This window comes from Trichoplusia ni, chromosome 1, assembly GCF_003590095.1.
Source record: "Trichoplusia ni isolate ovarian cell line Hi5 chromosome 1, tn1, whole genome shotgun sequence".
NCBI lineage: Eukaryota > Metazoa > Arthropoda > Insecta > Lepidoptera > Noctuidae > Trichoplusia > Trichoplusia ni.
Window position 1 is genome coordinate 11,472,907 of NC_039478.1, and position 12,499 is coordinate 11,485,405.

At 36.5% G+C, this 12,499-nt stretch overlaps 1 protein-coding gene across 1 annotated transcript in view; it reads left to right on the plus strand.

Annotated features, from left to right (window-relative positions):
• The window catches only part of LOC113494588 (GAS2-like protein pickled eggs), a 70,467-nt gene extending 59,384 nt beyond the window's left edge, over positions 1 to 11,083 (plus strand). The window contains exons 4-5 of the mRNA XM_026873003.1: positions 1,142 to 1,814; positions 7,721 to 11,083. Coding sequence (XP_026728804.1) covers positions 1,142 to 1,814; positions 7,721 to 8,625 — 1,578 coding nt within the window. The 3' untranslated portion in view covers positions 8,626 to 11,083. The remainder of the gene's footprint in view (positions 1 to 1,141; positions 1,815 to 7,720) is intronic.
• Positions 11,084 to 12,499: the final 1,416 nt, after the last annotated feature.

Below are 12,499 nucleotides of genomic sequence, written 5' to 3' on the forward strand. Positions count from 1 at the left end.
TTTAATTGTGCTCTCCTATCTATTGTTTTGCCGAAGCAAGCAATGCTTTACATTCATGTAATGTTTTTCTCTGTTAGCTTTTGGTACATTTTTTTATGACTAAAACATAAGTATGATCCATGTCTTGGTTCTATAGTATAAAATCAAAAAACTCTAATAATAGAATATAAATTACTGTTTTGTAATAAGCCATTGCCTTTTGAACTGAATGTTACAAACAACGACAAACTCTATATTCATTAGCACTAAAAATAGACCTACGAGCGCCTTTTAATGAAGAAAAAAACACACTCGTTGTTACCAAACCAACTTGAAATTTAACGCCATACAAATAATGTTCCAATTCCTTTGACGGCGGAGCTATGATTCATCCCGTTCGATTCCTTCTTTGGTCAAATCGAATGGACGCCTCATTGTAGAAAACGACTTTCGACCTTATGGCGTCCAATTTAACCCGACCTTTTATTTCAAACAATTTATATTTCGAGACAGCTCATCATAAAGTGAACGGTTATGCGACGCCAAATTTAGGAGGACCTCGAATTAGGAACGACTATTTAGAAGGGAGGGGTCAGTTTATATTGGATGTTATCTATCGATCCATATTAAGGGATGCAAGGCTAGAACTGAACGAAGGCGGATCGAGGTCACAAGACTTGTATTGATTGGGACTATCAAGGCAGCATTCTCACGGTATCAGCGAATCTTTATTTGGAATTTCTAATAAACGAGTACTTAAGGTTTCAAGTTATGCTGGTCTTGTTGTGAGAAGTACATTTTCCATTGTAAGTTGGTCTACATCGGCCTTATGCTCTTTAACTTGAACCATGAGATCGGTTTCCAAATTGAATGCTCTCTCTGGTTGGAACTGTGGGTCTATTTGCAGTGTCGACGCTAAAGTAAGAGCTATGGTACATTACGGGTTATTTATCGATCTTTTGAGTTTCTGATAACTGTAAACCCCAATATGGATGTCTGACCGCATTTCTGGACTGATAGAAATCGGTACGAAATTACTTATCATCACCCAGTTAGGCTTGAAATAAACTGTCTATTGATTCAGTAGAGGCTTTCTAAGGGTATAGAAAATAGGGTTAAAGGCTTTCATACTAAATCCATCTTAATTTATTAATTCTTCCAGATTCTTCGCTCGCACGTGATGGTTCGTGTTGGTGGTGGCTGGGACACTCTGGCCCACTACCTGGACAAGCACGACCCGTGCCGCTGCCGCGCTCAGCACCGCACCTCCCTCTCCGCCCGCCTGGCGCGCCCCAAGCACGACCTCGCCGGCGCCACCGTCACATACGAGAGACCAGACCCTGGCCCGACCTCCCTGCCCTACACGAAAACCGAACCAAAGACCTACGAGCCAATGTCTCTGCAATACAACTCTAAAGTCTATAACGATGAACCCAAATCTGGGCATTACCAGTCGAACCACAGGCTCAGTGAAGCTCCCACCAGTCTACCTTATCTCGGAGACTTGGACCGGGCTGTGTCTCCCGGTAGGAGGCACCTTGCACCTCGAGCAAACAGCCCTAACAGGAAGTCAGCTTCTCCAGATCGCAGGACTAAAATCGTGGTGACAAACCATTTAGTTCCAACTCCTCATGGAATTAGGAATAAAAGTCCTAGACCAGTGTCTCCTGCTCCTGCTGCTGAGAGCGCGTCAGACAATGGCTCGGAGGTCTCTGATGAGGGGTACAGGAGTCTGGGAGTGGTGGCGGGGTCTACACAGGGGTCTCCATCGACGAAAACGACCAACAGATACTCGTTACACAGTCAGAATTCGATTGAAGACGCAGAATTTAATGGTAAGATCCTTTCTTTTTTTTCATAGATATCATAAGCATGTATCTTAGTAGTATACAGAGATATTTTGTGTAAAGATATTCAAGTGTCGACTATAAGGACCAAAGAGCATTTAATTTAAATGAGATCTTTGCACTCGTCGGTCTAGAATCTGGGACAAGTACTAATTCCATCCAGTCAAGTCTAATTAGTTCCTAAGTGATTGGATGGCTTTATAATAAATATTTATGATCATTCACAAGATCTTGAAGAGATAACGTTTCTCTCTTACTAAGTCTTAATTTCAAGAAGTTGCTGTCAAATAAATTAATTACTTTCATATAACAACATTGTGTGTCATGCGTCATAGACTTACACAACTTATACTTATGACAAAGTATTTATCTGTTTAGATTAGGTAGAAATAAGGAAAACAAAACAATTAAATTACAGTAAAGAAAATCCATATTTATTTTGGTCCTTCGCTTTAGATGTGGTCTTTTGATCTTTGAAATGTGAATTCATAAAAGTCTTGTTTCTCAATCATAACTGCTCTTGGATAAATTATCTACACATACATATTTGTATGTCGATACCTACGTCCGTGTATTTGTTTGAACAAATGTCGAAACGAAGTGAACGGAAATTATTTGTGCAATGTTCATGAAAAGTAAATACTCAGTATAATCATATATAATGTGTAAATGATGTTTTATTGAGAGATGTGACTTGTAGTTTTAATGTGTGTATTACTTAATGTGCGGTTGTAATGAATATAGCTTTTGTACAGCGGTTTTCAATTTGAATTAGCTTAATATTTTGAGTTAAAAGAAACATTATTTTGAAAGTTGTATAATTCTGTGAAGGTAGATGCATTTATTGAGAAAAAGCCACTCCCATATGATATATTACGCGGAAAGTATCCCAAACATTCAATCCCAGAACAAACATTCATGAAACACACAAACCGTTGTATTGCACGGGGATCGAACCTGCGACACGCCGCGCTTAGTGTGTTTGACATGGTGACTGCAAGCTCTCCGTATAAGCTTACCTTTTCTGTTTTTCATGCATACTCTTTGCAAGTGAAAATCAGTTACAGCGAAAAAGTTAACCTATACTTGTGAAACAACAATACCCCGGAGTCATACTTTAAATTAATTCTATCATAACATAACAGATAGATTTACTTTCGCATTGAAAACTTCAGTGTTTCTGTTTTCTTTTGTATGAATATTAGCGATGTTTGTGAAGTGACAAAACAAAGTATGTGTAGTGTTGAGTAAACATGAGTGAGCTTGTTGAGTGTTGACTATAGTAACGTTGCGAACGCGGATGTGCAACTGTATGGGTACATTGTGTGTGTTGGAGACAAGATAGGAGAGATCGCGATTTGATTGTTTGACACGTTTGGGCTAACACAAATGATTTTTTGTTTAGTAAAACCAGTTGTCCTCTCTAAGAAAGAGTTACTTAGCTACTTTGTTATTACGATACTTCGACAATGATATTAAAGATGAATGCAAAAGAAAGTCATATTTTACATACGGTAAAATAATACAAAAATGATTTTTTAATTAGATTAATAGATACTACTGCCCGGATAGCCGAGTTGAGGTCACCACGCCAAACTCACAGTACCCGACACGTCGTGGGTTCGATCCCCGCGTAGGAGAAGCATGTGTGTGATCCACAAAAGCTTGTTTTGTGTCTGCGTGTTATTGCTCGTGCATGTGACACAAGGATTAAATTCCTTAATACGGGAGTGGTTACAGCCTACTTCATTGTTTTTCCTGAGACAATGACAGTTAGACTACTTCGCGAATCGCTATCACTTGTACCTTGTAAACACAATCCATCCTGCAATTATTTTCGCAATTCGCATTGTACCGTTAAATTGCACTGTCCTGTGCCAAATGAATGTGTAACGTTCAGCTATTCACAAATATTGTATTACAACACACGATACCATGCAGGATACCATCACCTAATTTTCTAGAAATTGATTGTCCATTTTGAACCTTATTGTTAAGTGTTCGTATGGAAATATAGAAAATATTGATTGATAAACGCCGTCGTCATGAATACCTTCTATACTTAAAGTTACTTCTGAATTCGAAAACGCAATTTGAATGTATTTATTTGTCTCTTCTCTTCAACTTTTTTTTTTGCAAAAGACAAAGATGGCAAGAGACTGAAGTAGGTACGACTTGCTGCAGAAATTACTAAAGTTACTCACTAACGTACTTTAAAATCATGAGTTACACAAATATTCAGACATAAACTATCACGCATCCTTATTTAATCTTCATAATTTAAACTCGACTACAAATGCTTAGTAACATTGTTTAGACATTCTTCCGATCACTTCTATACAAATATGGCGGCGAATCATTAAAATGTAAACTCTTGCATAAGCTCACATTAGCATCAACTTGATACTTTATTGTGTACCACATTCTTCAAGTATCAAGATTTATCGAGCGCTGTATAATGCCGGAACTTCTGTAATGCGACCGTATCCTTTTATAGTAAACGTTATTAATAGAATTATACATAAATTATATATGGCGTCTTTGTAAATATGATATTTAGAATTTAATCATAGGTCAGGTAAAGTAAATGTCGTCAAATCATTCAAATATTTGTCTCTTGACACCGAAGGTCAGGTTTCGTCAAACGGGTCAATAGAATCGTTAGCTCCTACCATTCGTTGCAAAGTACCTCATAACCTTTCTCTAAAGCAATTACTTACAATTACATTTTATCTAATCGTCCTGCGGTCATCAACATCGGCCATTTACGTCAAATTTGCGCATGAAACACAATGATGGTCCTTGTGCGCCCAAAATTGGTCCTCCGGTACAGCGGGTGAGCGTCGGTCGGATACTTGCCTTGCCCATTCATTATTAAATAATAAAATGTATTGCGTCAATAGATTTAATTGTAGAGATATGATAATTGTTGTTATTCATCGTTATATGAAGTGTAAAGTGCAGTGGCTTTTATGGAAGTCACTTAGGATACTTTTAAGTGCCTGCGCGGCTATATGCAATCCAAATTGTGATTTGAAGGGCATCAAACAAATAGTAGTTATTAAGTTCTCTAATAGAATTAATATCTTGTCCTTAGCACTTAGCACCGGCTTATAGTGATATCGTTCAATCTAATAAATTGCGCAAGAGTTCGCTTACATTTGAGATAATATTTTCTAGAAAACGATTAATTAGCATCTGATACATTAAACTGAAATTGAATCACCCAAACGTAAGCGATGAGTATTTTAAAGTAAAAATAACACTTTTTTCGAGATCTTGACAAACTTAAAAATTATTCTATAATTTTCTATTTAAGTAATAGTATCAAAACATCGCATACACATTACGCGAGAGCGTCCGAGACGATAAGTATATCTGCTACAAGCATTCCTAATTAACTTTATCGAGGAGTTATAATTATAAACAAGTGACACTAATTGCCAGCTGCTATCTTCTACTGAACATGATTAGTCCATGCAAATGTCGTGATCTTGAAAAATTGTAGGGAATCATGCAAAATTGTATAATACACAGAATGTTTTGTTCAATACTAGTAAGGAAATTGGGTAATTAATTCTACAATAATATATATTATAAATATGAAAGTGTGGTTCTGTGTGTGTATGTTGGTAACGTCTTCACGCCCCAACGGCTGGACTGACTCCAATGAAATTTTGTATGGAGTACCAGGCATATCATATAGGCTCAGGTCTGACTTCGACAAATTAGTCAGTAAACAATCTATCAGTATTAATTTGAAGTGAAAATTTGTCAAAATGTCAACATCTACTAGACCAACACACAACTTCTATTACTCTATCTGCAACATATCGTTACATAAAACTCCAAGCCCACATGTTAGTCAGCTGGGGTCCTGCTCACCCCGCAAGGCAGAACAGCATTCCACTCGACTTGACGACATTGTTAGTGATCTTGATGTGGGCGCGGACCAAAGGACCAGAGCTATAAACTATAATACTAATGAAGTAGTTGGTCTATCGTTGGGAATTTACTTGGGAAATAGTAAAAAAAAAACTTAAAGTGTCTAAATTGCCAGAGCAATGCAGAAGCGATTGTTTGTAGGTAGAAAATGCAACCTTATTACTCAGGTTTTTTTGTCATTCCTTCTTTTGGTCAGCTCACCTGTAGTCTGTCTCCAAGCAGTATCTTAAGAGTCATTATAATCAATGCAAGCGGTTATAATTTTCACTGACGCTTCATAAATTTAATGGTCCACTAGTTTTAAAACATCTTGGAAAATCTTCACCGGGTTTTTCGATTTTCTTCTCAAAATTATGTTTAGTGTTTGTGCTAATGTTATTTTGTTTCGGCTTCCACCTGCTGCCGGTCTGTCTGTAAATTCTTGATTATTGTAATGACTGATAAATTTCAGCCTAGATAACCAAATCGTATCTAGGTACCTGCATGACAATGCCAACTCATGATCATAAAACACATTTCGTAAAAAAATACGTGATTAACAAAACATTTTGTTGCACATATATGCATTTGTATGATATGACTATTTTTCATAATTCTATCTGTCATCCTACGATGTTTTATAAACAACCCTTTACACAACCAAACGAGTCATACTGATATCGTCGGTGTTTTGAAAAATTTCTCCAATACGAAATTTGAATCTTCATTTCATAATTTACTATGCTCTGGTTTGACAGACCGTCAAAGACTTTTCAAGAAGTTTCAACAGTCACGTACAATTTGTCTTGGACATGTTTATTCATCTCACCCTTAAGCTCTTTCTTCGGAAGTACCTGTGATATTTTAAAAAACAATAAGTCACAATAAATCTTTCAAATCGAATATTTAATTATGATGTCAGTTCGCTATCACGCTCGCACACCTGCGCCCGTGTGTCTGCACGTGACAGGGACGTAATAGCCGTGAAGATAAACTGTATTGTTCGTAGTCACTTGTGCATATTACATGATTCTAATACTTTTACCGTGAATGAGATTGATAAGAAAGGACCAAGAATCGAATACTTTCGTTCCAGTCGCAATAAGATGTTTTTTAGCCAATTTAGCCATTTTTAGTCACTTAATAATTTAAAACATTCTTTTGAATTGTTGTGTTAAACTTTTAGATTTTTGTAGTGTATTCTGTAGTATTTGTCACAATACTTGAAGACATTCATTCGTATTTATCAGCTCCTGTCAGCTGTTTTGGAGTCAATTCGCTAATGTTGAGGGATACATTTTGTTTTCTAGAAACTACATTTATTTTTTGTCACGATGATAAAATCACACAAAGATCGACTCTACATTACTCATTTTTTGTTTTTGTCTTCATATCAATATTTAACAGTCCATATCTTGATGAGTAATTTAAAGTACGATTTTCGTATAAATAAGAAAATAAGTAATAAGTTACTTTACTACAAAAACTTAGACTTTTGCATTGTACTCGTATTTCATTTAATATAAACTTAAGATTTGCGGAAACGGGAAGTGGCTGTCGCCATCGACTTATATGGCCTAGGACCTTACTAAATATGGACGGAATTATTAACTTAATCTAACTGTTATTATCTTCTAAACATGGCCATAGTAAATTAGATACTGTTTTTATGCGAGCGTACAGGGCTGAATAGGTATGTAGGTAACGAGATCTCGTTGGTTTTAATTATACAGCAGAATAATTTGCAGGTTCAAGCAAGGTGTCGAAGTAATCAGTACTAAACGGCTTTATAAAAGTGTCTCATTTGTGTAATAGTTGCAAATATGGATAAGATTGTAGTTATTATGAGGCCATTGATAATTGAACGGAATATTATTAAAACACGTGTTGAGAAATATGGAGAAAACCTTAAAGAAAATTGTAGTTAGTGTTTGAGACAAATTCTTTATTATTTTCATTTTTTATTTCAGAGCGTCTCGACCAAGACGACGGTTGTCACATGGACAAGCAAGAACGAGTTGACGACCACGTGAGCCTCAATACGGGACTCAGGAAGACTGACTTCTCTGACACCTTCTACGGAGGCAGGAAACCGAGCTCCATCGAAGATAAGTCCATTAGAGGCAGCCCCGACCGAGTCATCGTCACCGAGAACAACAACTCGCCCAGCAAGAGCCTCAAACCCACCCGCGGAGCTTCCGAGTCTCCTACCAAGACTATAAGAAGCCGCCAGGCCAGTCGCATACCTCACTCCCCCGTGAGGAACCGCACTCCAAGCCGTGGCAACACCCCCAGCCCGAAGCACACCGCTACTCCAGTACAAACATCACCAAAACTGACCCCAAAGCTGCCGCCGACTGCCAGGAACACTTGGAGTGGTAGGACAGCTCCCACACAAACAAAAACCAAATCCAGACCCACTATTGGAGCTGATACGTTCGATAACCCGAATAAGTCTCCCAAAATGAGGCCGAAAACCCCTCAAACTGAAGCCTTTAAGAGGAATTCTCCCCTCAGAGCTAGCAGCGCCACTCTTAGGTCCCCACCGAGCAATAAGCCTTTGAGTCCTCTTCTAGAACAAATTTTAAGATCAACAGAAACAGCCAAAGATGATGCTTCAGTCTTAGAAAAGATGAAGGAAATTATTAGGACTTACTCGAAAGGAGACGATTCTCTATCAAGGACTAGTTCTAAAGATTCAGACTACGCTGATTTCACTTCAGCTTGGGTCATGTCCGATGGGAAGCTAGAAAGGTCCACCAGCACCAGGCAGTTGGCGGCTCCGAGGAAAGACCAGAGGAACGGACCCTCGAGGATACCAGCTCCAGTCGCCCTTGGCTGCAGGAGATCCACATCCACGTCACAGTTCCAATGACAGGAATCTGAAGGTAGCGTGGACACTGCCGATTAACCCAGTGACAGTTGAACTATTTATATTAGTGTTATAAATGTGAGGACAGCTCAAATTAAAGTGGTTATTCAGTGATGGATTGCAGCCTAATGGCGGTGTGTGATAATGACGGAAAATTGTATTGACTTTATATCGCATATCCTTGTGTTAGTGGTCGCTTATGATTTTCTATGGATTAGGAAACTAGCCAGTCTTTTTGTATTGCGCATTTTGCTAAAACCAATGGATTGTAGTATGAAACAAGTCTGGTATTTTGGAGATCAGAAATTGTTCAACATTGTCACCCTCCATGGTATTTGCTTGAGACTGGTTCTACACGGCTTTGACCCTACTACGAATAGTAGTAGACCTTTGGAACACCTCTAAACTATGGCTAAAGCAGCTAGTGGTGTTCCCCACCCAACGACGATTTTAGATGTTATCGATACATAAGTACTAATTTATCGATTAGAGAATTTGTACTAACAATTAACAAGTTTTTTTGTGGTCATATAATGAACATCGACCGTTAATATATTTTTCAACTATTTGCTTAAAAACCGACTTTTATTAAATTTGATGCTGTTACAATCATGCTGGCAGTAAGTTTATATTTGCTAAGTTTATTTCTCAAGAAAATAAAGTTGAAAATATTGAAATTATTGCTTAAACGCAGCCTAAGTGTTTCACCGATAGGTTATAGGTTAGTAAATGAGTAGAACAGCACTATTCTGATAAAAGTCGGTTAAACATGGTGCTAAGCAATCTTTTGTTAATAATTTAATTGTTTTGTCGAAACACGATCACAAACAGTTTACAACTCTTAGCTGTAAGTTTGTAAAAGTTAGCCTCTAATATAATTTAGCCTCACTAGCTAATGTCATTGCCAAATCGATCCTTTGCAAATCGATCGATTTGACAAAAATATTAGTTACTACAAGGGAGCGTTAATTATCAAATTGCATTAAAGTTAATTTAAATTAAAAATATTTTTATTCAGCGAAAATAGAACGCATTTCATTATATTAAATTCAAGGACAAATGCGTTTTATTACAATTTAAGTTAACTTTGGTGCAATATTATTTGTTCTTAAAGACTTTATTCCCAATGTCTAATTATTACTATTCGAAATAACGATATTACTGATAGTAATAATTCTAAAGTACTACGGTACTTATTTTACAAGATGACAAGTTTATTTTAAGTTATATTTAAGTTCTAGATTTATTTTCTTTTACTTCCCGGAATTTACTAATCATTATACGAATAGACAAATAATAAATTGACATAAAATTTTGCATTTAACATTTATCATTCCAAGTTTGGATAAGCCGGGATCTTTGGCAATTTTTGTTTAAAAGTAATCTCATTTATGTAGGTTGTGAGGGCTAGAGCTTATAGATAACTGTAGCGTTTTTAATAAAAAGAAAATAGATCAAATACCTAGATTTTTTTAATAAACTTTGTAAACTCATGTTCAAATTATGAAAAAAAAAATCGACTAAAAACATCCATACTCATACCTCATGTAGAATACTGAAAGAAAAATATTTTTGCACTCTTTATGTAATACATAGATGTCGGTAGCTGCCACAAGACCGTCCGATTCAAAGATGTAGAAATAAATGTAGATTGGGGACAAAAAATATTTTTTTAGCCACTATAATGAGACATTATTAACTGACTAAAAAAGTCAATAAAGTATCAGCAATAATTATGTGGCTAAAAAAATATTTTCATTTAAAGTTACTTCTATCATTGTAATGAATAATTTAATGGTAATTAAATTAATGATTGAAGTAGATGATAAGTAAAAATCTTGATCTTTAAATCTTCAGGTCTTTTCGATGTCACAAATTTTACTTCTATGTATCTTAGTGAAATGTTATAGTTCTTATTGTAATAGCCTTAAGGGCTAGTGTAAAATTAGCCTTTTGTCGTCAATACTTTCCTCCATTTCAATATATACAACTATTTCTTTTTAATGTCAAAAACCTACTCAATTTATAACGCTCAACCATCTGTTTACTTGAAACAATAAATAATTAAAAAGACATTCGAGTTTTATTTGTCTTTAATTTACAAAAAAAGAGATATTTATTACAAAAAAAATGCTTTTTGTAAACAGATGAATAATGGACACTTACAACTTTATAATTATTGCTCTTATACTATTGGAATATTTACGATTTAAGGAAATAGAATGTCCACAAAATTACAAAATTAGACCATTATTACACTGCCTAAAAACAAAAAAAAACTTGTCTAAAATTATTCTTTTTTTATATTTGAGTTTTCCATTTTTAGTGCAGTGTGCTAGTGGGGGTTAGAGGCTAGGAATTTAGTGAATTTACATTATATCTCTTTGACATTATGTTACCAGTGACTATGCCATAGATATCTGTTATTATTCACGGAATAAACGATACGTTTATCTGAAAACTCGATATTTTATTTCATAAACCCATATCCTATACCTATAAATGCAGAGAAATAAAAACGAAAAATAAAAATAGGCGTCTCCTTCCAGAGAGAGAGTATGCCCGGCAAAATGTAGCCGTTTCATTTTCGAATACCAAATTGTGTCAATGACTACACGCGCCTTCGTAAAAAGCCTTTAAAATGTGCCATATAGCTTTTCACAAAGAACCTCAAAGAAATTTATTTTACTCTTTCTTGCTAAAGGGGGCAGCGATATTTATAATATGAGCCAATGGAAGCTCACGTATCAAATCAGGCCCTGCTGCCACAACGTCATTAACTAAAAGGGCAATGCTAAAAAATTGCGCTAAGCGTTCAATACGTCAAACATTTAAAAAAAGGTCAAATATCAGATAGAACAAAATGCCAAAACGATTCTCAGAACTGCTAACATAAAGAGAACAAAATCGTTGTCAAAGCAAATCTGTTGTCAAACATTTGTTCCGTCTGTCAGTCGAAATCCGCCGTGATGTTCCCATGATCAAGTTCAGCTCATCCCTACGATGAGCACCGGTAGTTTGTTGATAGCTCATTTTTGGGAGACCGCGTTCTTCCTCGTCATAGTGTTCGCTGCGTTCCTTTCCATCCGGGAGATGGTCCGATGCACCAGGCCCACTCCAGCACAACTACAACAGATACAGCAACAGAGACTACAACAACAACAACAGAGACAGCCCCAGCGCGCACCCTCGCGAGTACCGTGCAGGCAAAGTAAATATCGGTGATCGACATTACGAACGGAAGACGAGTGTTCGGAGAATTGTTGGAAGTGTTCTTGGTGATACAGATACAGGCAGTCTAAACATTGATGAAGGATGTGGGATGAGGTGTTTTTGATGTGGATCTGGTGTTGTGCACAAATTTGGGGAGGCCTATGCCTAAATGTGGACCACTGTAGGCTGATTATGATGAATTTCTCTCAGCATAAACCATGCACTTGGTTCCCTTGGCGAGTGATTTGGACTAAGTGAATTATTGAAAGCGTCATTGATTCGCTTTTATAGGGATCTACTCTCTTATGTCTTTGTAGTAATTTTGATGTCTGAATGTAACACCCATGTGCACGGGACGATGATCATTTTTGACAAGTGTTTAGGTCGTAACGAATTATTGAAAGTTTTGAACGGTTTTATTAAAAACATCTACAAATACCCTATCAACTTGAGGACTCTACTAAAAGTAGTAGGTAATGTTTGGTTGAACGCTACTTTGCTAAGCATTCTCAGACTCAATACTACAAAAGCTACAAAACTACTAGACACACTCCCGCCTTGCTTATTCATACAGACATATTTTACCACGTTTTTATACACTCACTATTCTTGTTTGTTTGTTGTTCCGGTTGGATTTTTTAAATTTTCAGGATAGCTTCAAACC